The sequence below is a fragment of the Drosophila ananassae genome, chromosome 2L (assembly GCF_017639315.1).
Source record: "Drosophila ananassae strain 14024-0371.13 chromosome 2L, ASM1763931v2, whole genome shotgun sequence".
Classification (NCBI taxonomy): Eukaryota; Metazoa; Arthropoda; class Insecta; order Diptera; family Drosophilidae; genus Drosophila; species Drosophila ananassae.
In genome coordinates this window covers 14,128,083-14,143,956 of record NC_057927.1, presented here as the reverse complement: position 1 = coordinate 14,143,956, position 15,874 = coordinate 14,128,083, and the positions used below count along the sequence as shown (strand labels likewise).

Genomic DNA, 15,874 nt, shown 5'->3' with positions numbered 1-15,874 from the left:
GTGGCTCAAAAGTATTCATTTTGGCCATTCAAGGATTTTAACTTGGCCAACATGGTCTCCCCATCGATTTCTTTCAGGAAAAAGGCCATTACTTTCTTGATAATTGTCCGATCGGCGAATGTTATACCTTCCCGATCTTGGATCTTCGAGAACTATTATTTTCAATCAAAACCTCACCACCTAAAATCGGACCCCATTTTCGAAATTTTTCAAAGGGGTAACGTCGTGATTTTGGCCAAAAATCGAGCCAACATTTTATTTCGCGATGAGGAATATATTTTGATGCAGACCGACGGTCCTTAGTTCCCCGATTCGTAAATGGTATTCCTTTTTCAAATCCGATACGAATTGGAATCGTTTTTAAAGTATGCATATTTATTCAATGGAAAATAGAAAACAATAATAGGAAAAGGACATAAACCGTTGTTACTAAAAATTATTTAAAGTTCTAAGTAATGTTGAAATATTTCACACCATCTTAAAACGATTGCAATAACGTTAATTGTTAACAAGTTTTGAATTGTCAGTGTTGCCTCTCTGAAATTTCGGAATAATTTTCGATATATCTTTAAGCTTTTTACTGGTATCGATAATGCGTTACGTTCCGGCAGACAAGAAAAAAGTTTCGTTATTTTGGATCTTCTATAAAGTTTTAGATTAAAAACATCAATTTCAGAAAAACTAAGTCAAAGTGCGAGAATAGTCGTCAATAAAGTACCTACAACCCATTCTACCCACTTAAGCAACTTCCATTTAAGCCGTTTTTTCTATTATTGCAGCTGTTTTATTTGCTCCTTCTACACACAATATTTTATCCCCCCTATTGGTTTGGTTGTGTGGCACTTACTTATCTTAGTAAGTCATATTATCAGAATTTTAAGTTCATGTATATTTTGGGCTTGTTCATGTTAGTTTAATAGTTGTTTAATTTTATCGAATAAATTTTGTTTACTCAAAACTTTGTTATCACTAAAACAGCTGTTTAGTTTTCACCCTTAGGCCTAACAGCTGTTTTTTTTTGTTTACAGCTAACCCAAACTCACCATGTTGGCTAAAATCAAATTCAATATTGATTTTGTGTAAAAATAAACAATTTATTTAATAATATTTTGCAAAACTCTTTAATAATAAGTTTTTGTAACTCACTATCGATATGATTCTTATCGATAGCACACTGACATCCCTATTGCGTTGTCTAGAAATTAATAAGTTTTTTTGCACCAACTAAAAAGTTTTGTAAGGCCACCGCAGCAGGTGGGACATTAAAAACCAAACGTATTTCTTTTTTATTTACTATTTGGGAAAGGGAAGTGGATTGTGAACTCGTTGAAAATGAAAATATATATTAAAAATGACTACATTAAAAAAGAAAGAAAAAATGTTTTCAGTTTTTTATATATTTGCGAGCTTTTGTTATCCTTAATTGTGTTTATTTGTATTTATTAACTATTATTAAGAAACACTGAGTAAGGATTAAATGAATACGTTTAATAAGAAAATAGTTGCCTACTACAGAACGGCTTGGCCCTTTGTTTTTATTAGGGAAGCCCCGGGGCACAGAGCAATCAGCTCAGTCGTTTCGACTTTGCCACAGATCTATAATTCATACATTTTTGTATATACATATGTATACATATTTTCAGAACTTTTTGGCCTATGTGCGCCGTAACGCCGTAATTTTTTGCCGTTTCTTTGCCGTTGACGTTGCCATTGTGCACTGAACTGAAGATTCTGGAGATCAGATATCTTGGCAAGTATGGAGAACGAACAGGAGGAGTTGCGCCACCACCCACGGGTCACCATGTCGTTTTCAAGCCCTTCCGCTCAAGAAACCCGTAAGCTGCCCAACACATTATGCTAGATGGCTAATCCTTTCTGGTTTTGTTTCAGATTCCCCGCAGTTTATGATGCTACCTGACGGCTACATGCTGTTTAATCCATTTATGACGGCTCCAGTGCCACAGTCTACATCTCCATCCCCATCATCTTTCACCGCATTGGTGGCACCGCGTCGTGAGGTTTCCACTTCCTCCGGATATGAGCCTACTCCACCTGTTCGCTGTGAAAAGTGCAGCTTGGTATCTAATCTCTGTCGATGTCATTGTGCTGACTCCACTCAAAACCAGTCGCAAGACTCGTCGCCTCAGTTCGTGGAACTACCCTCGTCATCAACTGCCACTTCTAGAAACCGCCAGGCGGAACAGAAGAAGACTGAACCCCTTAATTTGCAACACGAGAGCGACGATGCTGCCGATGAGGTGGTAGTCTCCATTAATGGAACATGGCCAGCGGCCGCTATGGAGGAGCATGCCATGGATGCCACTGCGGTGGTGTACGAACAGCCCTCCAGTTCGCTGCAGCTGAGCAATAGCTTTGATGACGTTACGTCCAGTGCCTCGGACACGGAGCACGTCCAGTTCGCCAATACGCGTACCACCAACACCACCACGACTACATCGGCTGTGCAGGCGCATAAAAAGAAGCCAAATCGTTCAAGTGACGCCTCCTCGAATTCCTCCTCAAGCGGCAGTGGAGGATCAGGAGTAGAACTTGACGCAACACCCAGCACGAGTGCCCAAGCGCGAAGACAGCAAGTAGATCGATTTTCATATCGACGAGCTAGGGTTTTGGAACCGGAAAATGAGAGCAGTGACGATGGCTGGGACCTAAGGATGCATAACTCTGCCGCCCAGTCGGGACCTGCTGTTACCGTAATACGAGGCAATGGTAGGAGAGAAATCCAAGCAGACGGTCACGGGGATCACACATACTTTAATAGTCGTAGACCGGATAGCACGTACAGACCAGCTGCTTCCTGCTCCACGGCCACCCACACAACATGCAGCGTAGACTACGGATCTCGAATGCGCCAGAATACTGCATCGCCTTCGACAACTTCGACGGATCAGGATCAACTGGAGGCGGAACAGCCACAACCGCAACCAATGCGTCTATCAAGTGGACGGGGAAACTCTGGAGCATTGTGGAATCGGGCGCGTCCCACGGACGAATCAGCACCTCCGAGAAAGAATCCGCGATTAGACAACGAGAGGGAATCGCCGCCCAGTTCCTCAACGAAACTTTCGCCAACAAATTTCAATGCTTTTCAGCCGGGTAGGAGCAGACACCGCACGTTTGCCGAGCTGGGAACCAGCAATGCTGCTCGGCCATCGGATCAATCTTCAAACGGATCGTGTGTAATAACTTATGTGGGCAGGCCACGGGAGCGGCAGTCCACCGGAGAGCCGAACAATCTACCTTCAACGTCGTCAGGCAGGCGTGGAAATTTGAACAACTCCAACACGAATTCAAACCGGGGCGATGCTGTGCTGACTGCTCCAGATTTACAACTGGATGATTGGTCTTCCGACTCCAACGAAGATGATGATGACGTTGTCTTCGTACACTCCACACGGGAGCCGATACTCTCCATAGATCTCACCTCTGATGACGACGGTGGCATAGCCAATGAGAGGCCGCAACGGGAGGAAAGGGTGCGGCAAACACAGAATGGACGTAGCAGTGAGAGTGGAAGGGAAAGGCTACCGGAAGGTACACTCCAGGACGAACTTCGAAGAGAAATACAAAGGTGGGGAGGTCCAGAAAGAGACGAGGACTGGAATGCGTTGGATGCCCGCGATGAAAGGCGACCAATTTTTAATTACGCCTACCCCCTACCATATCCCCGTAGATCGGAACGCCGATCAGAGGCTGGTGAAGATGGAACGTCTGCTTTTGCGTTCTACAGCGGCGCTCTTGCCAATAGGCCTGCGATCACGGACCACAACTATAGCTATGAACTGGACCAGTTGCTGGATCACAGTTCCAGACATTATTATCCGCCTCCCCGCTGCTCCAGCATGGATCCGCAGCGCTACTTCCAGCCAATCAGTGAGCAGCCTCCCATGTGGGTACTTGGTACGCCACATCCACCACCTGCTCCCGGTCCTGTTCCAGCACCGGTTTCGGCGCCTCTTCCTCCACCAGAGAGCTTGGCCTCTGGGGCTGTCGCTTCCACGGCAAGCAGCTCCAACGGGTCCACATCCAGTTCCCAGCCAGTCCGCCGGAGACGCAGTAGTCCGGCGAATGTATACCACCGTTATCAGCCGTACTACGTTCCTCATTATGCAATAACCCCACTTCCCACCGTTATGGAGGCTGTTTACTCACCCAGCCCTCTTCAATCCCTGCCCTCGACACATTCCCATCCCCATCCGCACACCCATCCCCATTACCAGGGACAAGGCGGTAGCAGTCGGAGCTCATTGAGCGGAGCTCTCAATGCGGCAGCTGTTGCAGGCGCAGCTGCAGCAGCACAGGCGCAATCCTTTAACGTTCTCTTGTCAAGGACTCACAACGAAGCCGGAAGGGGGGTGGGAGCTGGGTTGGATAGCGGCCCGGTGGGAAACCCATCGCCACCACATCCGTTGGTCCAACAGCAGCAACAGCAGCGAAGTGCTATTAATCCCCCGCCGCCGGGAATAGTTTCCTCTGTTACATTGGGAGCAGCCGTCTCGCCGCCACCACTCCTCGAGATGTACTCCGGCCGGAGTACCATTCCGTATTGCGGATCGCCGCCATTTAGCGTGAGAAGATCGGAGGCGGCGTACAGCAACAGGCAGCACTACCAGCCTCAGCCGCATCAGGGCCACCAGGCGCCGCAGAACCAAATGCATGCTCACATACATCCGCCGCACAGGGCCAGCGCTCTAGTGGCCACCTCGTTGACCCCAGCGCCGCCTTATCCAGTTCACCAAAACTTGTGGTACCGGCAACAGAGCATCCAAGAGTTGCACCGGCGACATATGACTCCCACACCCATTGATCTCTCCTCGAATGCGCCACTACTGACAAGCAGCCTGCGGAATGGGTACATGCACAGCATTTGCAACTGCGTCCATGCGCGAAGTGGTCCGGTTTCCAGTCTAGATCCTGCTTATTATCCGCCGTATGATGCTGGAGCTGTTGGATCAGCCGCTCCCCCGCCGCCACCCCAGTCGCAGGGCAGTTCGATTAGTATAGCCGGTTCCGCTGGGTCCACGGGAGCACCACCCATGCTTAGGATTCCGACACAAGCGCAGACTTCACCGCCGCCTTCGCATCTCTTGCAGCGACAGCGTGCGATTCACCACCACATGTTCCATCACCACTACTCCCCGTTGCATCTGGAAATTGGTCTGGCCACGCCCCTATCCCTAGGATCTCGAATACTTATTGGACCACCGAGGCCGAATCGCGGAGCCACTTTGGTAAGCAGTCAAATAGGCCACCATGTCTCCTGATTCTATTGATTATCTTTTAGGAAACCATCGAGCGGAATACTTTGCCCCATAAGTATAGGCGTGTGCGCCGGCCAAGTGAAACCGATGAGGATGCTGAGAAGTGCGCCATCTGTCTGACCCTCTTTGAAATTGAGAACGACGTTCGGTAGGTTAAGATTTGGGAAGAGGAGTTTTTTGCTTAATTAATTTTAATAACTATGATCCACTTTAGGCGCCTACCTTGCATGCATTTGTTCCACACCGACTGTGTGGACCAGTGGCTGGTCACCAACAAGCACTGCCCGATTTGTCGCGTCGACATCGAAACCCATATGGCCAATGATGCACTGGCCTCCAGTTCTAGCGGTGTCACGGACGCCGCCAGTAGTGCCGCCTTATGACACTGTGTGCATGGAATCTTCATGTAATCCTCCTGGAACGAGATCGTCGCGGCAGGCATAGTGAGGAAATCAAATGAAAGAAAAGAAAAATAATCTTAAAAAAACATAAGAACAAACCTTTAAATATTTAACCCACCACAGCACGCAATTGCCACGATTGCGTAGTTGCGATGAAGAATATCAAAAAGCTAAGTCTGTTTGGCTCAATTTCTTACTCTAAGTATCATAAGTGATTCGGCAAATTATTTCCTATACATATGTACAAATTGTCCACGTCTTGTGAAACAAAATTCTTGTGATAAGAATTTCATAAATGCGTATATTGTTATAGAATAGAATACCCATCATGGGCGCGACTTATATTCTTTCCAGCCCACGCTTGTTAAACTTTCAATTTCTGTCACACAAATAGGACTCTCTCCATAAAACAGGACGCGGAACCAAGTTTCTAATCGGCCAATGCATTTTGTATTTAATTTTAGAATCCCAAATAGCATGTTAATACCTTTTATGATTTTCTATTAATATTTTTTGTTATGTTTTTAATTATCACAGCTAGTTGTGATTAAAATGATCAAATTATTATCTTCTGACAGATAAAAACCGATTAATATTAATTATTTTCTTAATGTTTGGGCTCTACCACCTCAATTATTGCTCAATATCTCATATCGTGCCATAATCGTGAAATTATTACATTAAAAAATAATCCCATTTAATGGTTTGTATCATCGTAACATAAGTTCTGTTTTAATTTCGCCAAGGCACAGTGCATACAACTTTTCCCAGTGTCGTTCATAAACGACAAAAATAAAGTAAACAATATCATATTTAAAAGAATTTCTTTTTATCCTGTATGTATAATTCTTTTATTGGTAAGTAAATAATCAGTTCTATTTCGTGAGTTTGTTTATCAGTAACAGTTTATTGCGAAATATGAATATGCAACTTTGTGTTTCAGCTTCCGTGTAAAACTTTAAAAATCTATAGCTACGTTTTATTTTAGTGGTTTTGTTAACTCAACACCCCCTATTTTGAAGGCAAGGGTGGTCTATTGGTTCTAATGTTTAAAAGATATTGTTGCTGAGGACTTTGGGTTTATTATTTAGGATGTGCTTGTGTCTTTAAACTATTTTTTATTTTAAATACAAAAAAATTTAAAAGGCAACACTCTATAAACATTCTCTCCAACCTGATCCACATATTTGAAACTGGCTAACAAATCATAGAGTTGGTTAAGGAATCCCAATCATGCCAATAGACAAACCCCCGTGAATGTAGATATAAGGCCATATATCCTATGTAGCGTCGTCATCCTCATCATCCTCCTGCTTTGCCAGGTCGGCGAAGAAATCCCCCGTGTTGGTGCACTTCGAGGAGGGCAAGTTATGCCGTTGTTCCTTATAGGCATTGTGTTTCTCGTTGTACTTGATGTCCCCAAAGTCTTCGAAATACTTTACGTTCCAGAAGCGAACGTCGTTGTTGTGTGAAGACGATGCCAAAAGCTCACCGGTGCTATTAACATCCAATGCCTCGATGGGCATGTTGTGCTGCCCCACTACACCCAGATTTCGGTACGGCGTGATGTGGCAGGCGCGTATATTGCCATCCTCTCCAGCCACACAGGCGATTCTATCGGTGATTGGAATCATCAGGCTAATGGGACTCTTAATACCAGGATACATGTCACAGTGGTACCCGAAGGAGCCCCAATTGTAGCTGTACAGTTTTCCCTTGGAAGTGCCCACAACAAGCTTAGAGTCGCCGCGATAGATACCCATGCAGTTGAGCTCCTCTTCGTAGGGCTCCGACTGTACGTACAACTTGCGGCCGGGGATATTGAAGGTGGTGAGGTATCCGTCCGCGCTGGTGGCCAGAAGCAGCGTATTCTGTTCATTGGATAGCAACTGGGTCACTTGATCATCTATCTGCTTCAGCTCAAACACATGCTGCTTGGTGCGCAGATCCCAGAGCTTCACTGTGCCCGCATCATCTCCCGTGGCAAAGAGGTTCTCATTTAGGACATGCAATGTGTTAATGGCATCATCGTGAGCCGTCTCATAAAGCTTCTTCAGTTTCTCCGTCTCCATGTCGGTTACCATTACACACTTGTCCTTGGAACAGGTAAGCAGATTTCGTCCGTCTTCTGTAAACTCCACATCCCGACAGGCCTTTGAATGCACTTCAATGGTGCGGATCAGTTTGTTGCCTTCATTGGCGTACTCGTACAGATGCACATCACCAATAATAGTGGCCAGGGCAATGATATTGCGCTCTGGATGGAAGGAAATATCTGTAACAAAGTCCTCCAGCTTGATCTCTGGTGGAGCACTGCGGGGTTTCTTGATAGCTGCAATTATGGCACGCACTGTCTCGTCTGTTTCGTCCTCCAGATCCAAATCAAAATTGGTTTCTACGTCCCGGTTGCTGCCCGACGGACCATCGTCATCCTTGCGACGCTTGGCGCTTGTCGCCTGGGCCTGTTCCTCGTGTTGCATGGAATCATCGGAATCGGAATCCTCTGCATTTGGATCGAAGCTGTCATCGCTGCTGCTAATTTGGTCATTATCATCATCTGGCGGAGGAGCACCCAATTGTTCCGCTCCGAAGCCGTCGTCGTCACTGTCCGATTCAAAGAGAACTTCCTGTTCAATCTCTGCTATCACGCCCATTACCATCTCGTCGTCCAAATCGTCAACTTCTTCCGCATCCGACGGTGTCTTGAAGTGATTATGCCTGTAGAAATGAGTTTTTCTTGAGGATAATGACTGCTTATTGATGGCAAAAGTAAACTACTTACGTGTGCATACTATTTTCAACAAAAACAATTAGTTTTTGCGCTTTTATTTACCACGCCACGCTTGTTTTCTGAGTTGTTTGGATACCACAGGGTATAAGAGGAAGCATATCTAAGGAAGCATGTCACATATCAGCTGTTTCGGTCACCAGTAATCGACAATTTAGCCTTTTACGGCTAAAAATAAAATCATTTAAAAATATATAAATAATAAGTAAAAAGTAGTGGAATTTACATATAATACTTTCTTTATACTCATTTCATCATTAACATATCCTGCATTTGATTATCAATTAAAATATTCCCATGGTTCTTAGTTACACTCCAATATCTTTTTGGTTTTTAAAAATTTCAATCATTATAAACTTTTGATTTATAACTTATTATTTAGAAAATAATAATTTAAATACCTTGCGGCTTAATTGCGAATTTAAATTTAAAAAATGTACACTAATTAATGTGCCCACATCGGTCACCTCTCTGATGATTATCGTCAGCTGGTTACACTGCCCCGAATTCGCATTTGTTTTTATTGGCGTTGCGCGCGTTTTTAACACCAATTCGTCTTAAATTGTTTTGTTAACTATTGTTATTTTCGTTATTTATAGTTGTTTGAATGAACAGCAAAGCGTCATGTCGAGGAAAGCCGCGGCGCCTAAGAAACAGCTCACCCTCAGCAGCTTCATTGGCCTGGATAACACCCAAGACTCCCAGAGCCAAACAAAAAAAGGTATACTGATCAGATTGATTAGCAATCGTACAGATTATTAATTTATTGGTGCGGATTTGTAGTGACCAATGCGAGAAGCAAGCCCAGCGCTATCTACAATCCCATATTTCTAGACTCCTCTTCATCCGATGAGGAAGCTTCCCGGAAAACTAGGCAGCCGTCTGCGAAGGAGAGCATCTACATTAAAAAATACACTTTCTCCAGCCTATCCCAATCACCCTTGGCTCCTGCCAAAATAGTGGAAGATACTACGAAGAATCTGCCTCAAACTATAAAGCAAACTGCCAACCGGTTCGAGGATAGTCCCAAAAAGGGGCAGAAACACTCAGTACTGACTCTGCCAGATTCCCCGCCAGCTGCAGATACTGCCGAGAAATCAAAAAAGGACGTTTTCAAAGAATCTTCCAAGAGCGAACAGCGGCACACCTATCGAGGCCTTTCCGAATCTCCTATCCTTAGTGATTCGCCCGTAAAACCAATTCAATATACGACAAAACGAATCATAAAATCAAAGAGTATATTTTTAGAGGATTCGCCTGTAAAGCTCAATGATTCTGTTGATATAAAACCTAATTTTGTAGATCTAGCGTCTAGAAAACTTAAAACTAAAGTGCAACTCCCTGGCACCCCGCCTAAAACCAATCATTTGATGAAATTGGAGAGTGTTGTTATTGATGATTCGCCTCAGAAGAACCAAACTGGACACTCATATTATTCGGGTCATAAGCTTGGATCCAGCCAGGACAATAATGTTAAGAGCACTTCTTTGTCTTCCAGCTATCCGGAAACATCCGTCCCTTTGGAAATGAAAGCAGTCCCTTTGAAGCCCAGGCTGAGTGTGGCCTTTGACAATTCTCTGGCGGATTACCTGCGCGACTTGGCCCAAAACGATAACTTCAGTATGGATCCGAACAAGCAAAGCATGGGGGCATTAAAGAATTCACTGGAATTCTTTCGCAATACTTACGTTGAGCTCATGGAGAAGTACTGCTCTCTGATAGACCAAATTCCAGCCATGCACTTCAATGAGATTTCTGGCTTTCAGCCAAACACTTTTCTTAAGCTGAAAGTTATGCGACAGAAGTTTAAGGCTAGAACGCAACTGCTTCAAAAAACAATGGACAGAAACCACAGCAGGGAAAAGGAGGAACAGGATGCGCTTGAGCTCGAAGAGATGGAGATGCAGGAGGAAAAAACGCGGCTATCTAAGCAGGATAATTTGGTAGGCAAATCTCAGGCAACACCAAGCCCTGTATCAGCAAATGTAAGCGAGGAGAAGCCACCTAACCGAAAGGCTTTAATGCAGAATTTCTGCGGTGATCCAGATGACCTTTTTCCTCCAATGGATGAAACTGAATCGACTCTGCCTTCCAAGCCGCCCAATAGGAAGTCTTTGCTACAAGATCTGTGTGGGGATCCAGAAGATTGTTTGCCACCTGAAGAGTTTGAGGATTCGCCTATGCCCTCCAAGCCGCCCAACCGCAAGAATTTACTTCAAGATCTGTGCGGAGAACCAGACGATGATGTGCCTTCGAAAAAGCGAGATGATCCGCATTTACTGCGCAAACGCGAAGAACTCATCCACGATCTGTGCGAGGAGCCAGATGATTACTTGGCTCGAAGTATGATGCTGGACGGCGACCTGGAGGAAGAGAACATGATCCCGCCCACGCAATCGGTAGACGAGGATGATGATGATTTGGAGGGTTTATTGGCAGAAATAGAAAACGAGCACCAAGAAATGCAGGGTCGAAAGTCTATGTATAATTCCTACGGTTATAAGGACTTTGAGAATGTGAAAGTTAAGGAACCGCCCAACGAGACGTCGGCGGCGATTGATGATGATGGCTTTCCTGAATACGATGAGGCTATGTTCGAGCAAATGCACTCCCAAGCAGCAGCTAGGTCAAGTGAATTGCCGAGCTCCAGTAAGGCGAGCAGTAGTCTGTCAACGTTGCCGCCAGTCAAGACAGCTGCCAAGGATGACAAGAAATTGTTTGGAAACTTTCACTCGAACGTTCATAATGATGGAATCACCGGGGAGTTTGATGGCCTTAACTTTGAGCACTCCACCCGCCTTATGCACGGCCTCAGTTACAGCTTTGGTCTGAAGAGCTTTCGACCCAATCAGCTTCAGGTGATCAATGCCTCGTTGTTGGGAAATGATTGCTTTGTACTGATGCCCACCGGAGGAGGCAAATCCCTGTGCTACCAGTTGCCAGCCATTTTGACCGAGGGCGTGACAATTGTGATCAGTCCCCTCAAATCTCTTATATTTGATCAGACCAATAAGCTGGCCTCATTGGATGTAAGTGAAATAGTTTCTTCAAAAGCAAGCACTAAAAATTAACTTTTTGGTTTATTTTTTCAGATCTGTGCTAAGAGTTTGTCAGGTGAGCAGAAACTCGCCGATGCCATGGCCATTTACAGGGATTTGGAGGCCCAGCCCCCAATGGTTAAGCTACTCTACGTGACACCCGAAAAGATAAGCAGTTCGGCTAGATTCCAAGACACACTGGACACTCTAAACGCCAACAACTATATTAGCCGCTTTGTGATAGATGAGGCTCACTGTGTCTCCCAGTGGGGCCATGACTTCAGGCCGGATTACAAGAAGCTTGGAATCCTGAAGAAGCGTTTCCCCAACGTACCCACAATTGCACTCACAGCTACTGCCACTCCTCGAGTGCGATTGGATATTCTGGCGCAGTTGAATCTGAAGCACTGCAAATGGTTCCTGTCCAGCTTCAACCGCAGCAACCTTCGCTATAAGGTGATGCCCAAAAAGGGCGCTTCCACCCTGGACGACATCAGTGGATACATAAGGTCCAAGCCGGCGCACTCGAGTGGAATCATCTATTGCCTGTCACGGAAGGAGTGCGATGATGTGGCCAAAAAGATGTGCAAGGACGGGGTAAGAGCGGTGGCCTATCATGCCGGACTAACGGACAATGAGCGGGAAACACGTCAAAAGGACTGGCTAACTGGTAAGCTGCGAGTAATCTGCGCTACAATCGCCTTTGGAATGGGAATCGACAAGCCGGACGTCCGCTTCGTCTTGCACTATTCGCTGCCCAAGTCCATCGAGGGTTTTTACCAGGAGGCGGGTCGAGCGGGTCGAGACGGAGAGGTTGCTGATTGCATTTTGTACTACAACTATGCCGATATGCTTAGGATCAAGAAAATGCTAGACGGTAAGATGGATCTACTAGACCACAATACATTGGAAGTAATACTACTCTTTTTTCTCCTCCTTTTTAGCCGATAAAGCCCTGCAGTATAATGTGAAAAAGATGCACATTGATAATTTAAATCGGATTGTCGGATATTGCGAGAATCTGATGGATTGCCGGAGAGCCCAGCAGCTGGACTACTTCGGAGAGCACTTCACCAGCGAACAGTGCTTGGAGAACAGGCAAACAGCTTGTGACAATTGCATAAACAAGAAGGCCTACAGGTCGGTGGATGCCCTGGAGTTTGCTAGGAAGGCGGCTCGGTGTGTTAAGGATCTTTGTAGCGGCAGATCCCGTTTCACCTTGCTGCACATTGCCGATGTTCTTAAGGGTTCAAAGATTAAGAAGATAGTGGACTTCAACCATCACAATTCACCGCATCATGGCGCTCTAAAGGATTGGGACAAGAACGATATACAAAGACTGCTGCGGAAAATGATCATTGACGGATTTCTAAGAGAGGACTTAATATTTACTAATGATTACCCTCAAGCCTATTTGTTTTTGGGTCACAGCATCAGCAAACTGATGGAGGGAACGCCTTCCTTCGATTTCGTGGTAACCAAAAAGGAGAGTAAGGCATCGGTGGCTACCGTTTCGGATGCAGGAGCTTCTGGAAGCAGTGACGGAAAGCCCGGCATGCGAGAGATTCATGAGCGCTGCTACACAGACCTTTTGGATCTCTGTCGAACGATTGCCAGCCAGAGGAATGTGACCATGGCCAGTATTATGAACATTCAGGCATTGAAGAGCATGGCTGAGACTCTTCCTACCAGCGAGAAGGACATGTGCAGCATTCCGCACGTGACCAGGGCGAACTACGACAAGTACGGTGCCAAGCTGCTCGAGATTACCAGCAATTACGCGTCAGAGAAGCTGCTCATGCAGGCCGTGCTGGATGAGGAGGAGGAACAGGCGAAAGCAGCCAAATCAAAGCCGCAGTCGTCCGGTTGGAACAGCCACAACGACAGCACTGATTGGGACAGAGCCGTTGCCTCTCAGGGCAACACGAGCAACAGCGGATTTAATAACTACCGTGCCGGAAAACGGAAAAAGATTTTTAAAGCTGGGGCTAGCAAAAGATACAAGTCTGCGGCGTCCCCGGCGGCCAAGAAGACCAGTTCGGCTAGAGGCGGTCGTGGTGCTAGGGCGGGAAGTAAGCGTGGCGGCGCCGCTGGAGCCTCATCCTCCTCCTCCTCCTCTGGATGGCAAACTAAGAAAACAGGGAGCAGTTTTGGCTTCGATCTGATGCCGCTTCCAGGGTCAAAATAGCATTTAAGCTGGGTGAGAAGGATCCTTTGCTCTTTTGAATACAGATTTCTTGTTATTTTCAGTTTTTTTTTCCTTAAAAGTTAAAAACCAGAAACCGCTCAAAGAGATTGATATTAAAAAAAAAATAAACATACATAAACAAATGGCTTGGATAGCTCGGATAAATTTACACATTTTGTAATTTATTTTGAAAACATTACTTTCAGATTTGGATTACTGTCCAATTTTACTCAAGCAACTGTTCTACAAAAGTGAAATAGCTAAGCAATGCTTAAAAAACTAATAGAATTTAAGCTTACACTAGAATTTGTTACATAAACTTTCATTTTGTTTAACAACAACAACCTCATAAAAAAAACAAACGGATCCAACTTTGGCCATTAACATTGTACGTCATTGGTGTCTCCTAACTTAAGTACTTAGAAACCTCTAAATAGCGTCTCATTTTTTAGGTGTTTGTCGAACCTTCTCCTCGAAATCGTATGCACCCATAGACCAGATTAGATTCGAGTCCGTCTCCACCTGGACAAACTCCGTGGCGTACGTATTGGATGTGCTAACCATTCCTCCGAAATCCATTTGTGCGTGATCTTTAGAAGAAAAATAGATTTTAAATAATATATCTGGAAGTGGGAGGATTAAATAACATACATAGATTCCACTTAAGGCCCGTGGTCGTGACATTGTGAGCGGCGGCTCCCACAGGCATAAGAGAGCACCAACGTTGACTGGCAACCAGATCGACTGGCACTTGGATAGTGTGCTTTCCCGGGCGCAGAAGCCACGTTACAGAATCACCACTTAAAAGAAACACATTGCAGTTGTCCTTCTGCATTTTGTACAACGTATTTAAATTGGCCATGACATGGTCCAGTCTGCCAGAGGTGTCATGGAAGACCACCACGTCCTGGATCTTTCGTTGGTTCATCACAGGCTGAAGCACTGTGATGGCCTTGGTGAAGTCTGTGGCATCTTGGTCGGGTGTATGGATTTTCGGTGTTGTCTTGAAGAAGTCCACCGTTTCCTCTGTTATTGAGTCAAAGTCACCTGTTATCACGTCGAGTGGCTCCAGTGGTGCTGCCTCATTAGTATTGGATCGCTTTGACTTTGCCTGCTCCACGACAAAGTCACGCCAATGGTTGGATCCGCCATCCACAGCACATCGTACGGCAGCTGAAAATCAAAGAAAATTGATTATTTAATCATCAATCACATTGTGGAAGCTTTTGAAAACATGTTTTTTAAACTTCATCAAAATGTTTAAAAGCAAATATACATATACATTTGGATGCAAGATACTATGAACCAACAATACATTTTAGAACTCAGTTTATATCCAAACTATCTCCAAAAATAAACTTAAAAGATTGTTTATGTAAAAGGACTTGAACAGAAGCATCCCTTTGTGGTAGACTCTGTATTCTTCTCTAGAATATAAATTATTAAAATTCTACCCCATTATATTGAAACTGATAAGAACCCATAAGTATGTTAAGAATGTTTGTGTTTCTTGTTAAAGTTACCATTCTTCCAGAGCAACCTGACCACGTGCGCTGGCACCTGGATCTCGCGATTGAGCACCATGCAGACATGGCCATTATCACCAAGTTTAAAGTTCTCGGTGATCAGGTTGGACGGCATCCACTTGAACTCCTTGGGCGGTACTTTGTGGTCCATTTGTGTGCGGAAACCGATTGTTGTTTTCGTGCAGAGCGAACGGTGCGCCCCAAGTCGGGGTGGCCCCAACTCGGACCTGCCAACTCGAGGGAAACGAAACCGGTGGCCGTCCGCTATCGCCATGCGCTGTCCGGAGCGGCGCATCCAATTTAAAACGACCCTGGAGCCGCATGCCGGTGCCATTTTGCGGCAGCGAGTGCCGTGGAAGTTGAACTTCATGAAAAACTTGAAATAAAAGTTTGAAACAATACGCCCCGCCAACTCACCCTCACTCGAAATTTGAAATATTTTTCAATTAGTTCGTTATAATGCGTGTATTTGGTCACACTATTTCTTTTGGGGTCCGCCATAAGGGCGGGCTTTTCAAATCATGCTAGATTTGATAAGGTAGAACATCCAAGGAGGTAATGTATAATGTCTAGGCTTTTATTATGCGCTGTACATTATGAAAAAACTTGACACTGCTCTACAAACTTTTTTGTAAAATATCAAGAATATTTTTT

The 15,874-nt window shown here is 45.1% G+C and overlaps 4 protein-coding genes across 4 annotated transcripts; 2 read left to right on the top strand and 2 right to left on the bottom strand.

Annotated features, from left to right (window-relative positions):
• Positions 1-1,147: 1,147 nt before the first annotated feature.
• LOC6499414 lies at positions 1,148-6,275 on the top strand. Its single transcript, XM_001954655.4, has 5 exons — positions 1,148-1,254; positions 1,644-1,835; positions 1,891-5,249; positions 5,303-5,427; positions 5,494-6,275. The coding sequence occupies exons 2-5, from the start codon at positions 1,757-1,759 to the stop codon at positions 5,660-5,662; spliced, it is 3,732 nt and encodes a 1,243-aa protein (XP_001954691.3). The 5' UTR covers positions 1,148-1,254; positions 1,644-1,756; the 3' UTR covers positions 5,663-6,275.
• A 231-nt stretch (positions 6,276-6,506) lies between these two features.
• LOC6501174 (WD repeat-containing protein 55 homolog) lies at positions 6,507-8,614 on the bottom strand. The gene is made up of 2 exons (XM_001954654.4): positions 8,463-8,614; positions 6,507-8,398 (listed from the first exon to the last, which is right to left on the bottom strand). Exons 1-2 carry the CDS (start codon positions 8,468-8,470, stop codon positions 6,961-6,963), a joined length of 1,446 nt encoding a protein of 481 aa, XP_001954690.1. The 5' UTR covers positions 8,471-8,614; the 3' UTR covers positions 6,507-6,960.
• A 327-nt stretch (positions 8,615-8,941) lies between these two features.
• On the top strand, positions 8,942-14,100 carry LOC6499415 (Bloom syndrome protein homolog). Its single transcript, XM_001954647.4, has 4 exons — positions 8,942-9,189; positions 9,252-11,497; positions 11,561-12,383; positions 12,451-14,100. The coding sequence occupies exons 1-4, from the start codon at positions 9,093-9,095 to the stop codon at positions 13,692-13,694; spliced, it is 4,410 nt and encodes a 1,469-aa protein (XP_001954683.3). The 5' UTR covers positions 8,942-9,092; the 3' UTR covers positions 13,695-14,100.
• LOC6501173 (thiamin pyrophosphokinase 1) lies at positions 13,856-15,636 on the bottom strand. The gene is made up of 3 exons (XM_001954653.4): positions 15,218-15,636; positions 14,346-14,867; positions 13,856-14,284 (listed from the first exon to the last, which is right to left on the bottom strand). The coding sequence occupies exons 1-3, from the start codon at positions 15,588-15,590 to the stop codon at positions 14,136-14,138; spliced, it is 1,044 nt and encodes a 347-aa protein (XP_001954689.2). The 5' UTR covers positions 15,591-15,636; the 3' UTR covers positions 13,856-14,135.
• Between the last annotated feature and the right edge of the window lie 238 nt (positions 15,637-15,874).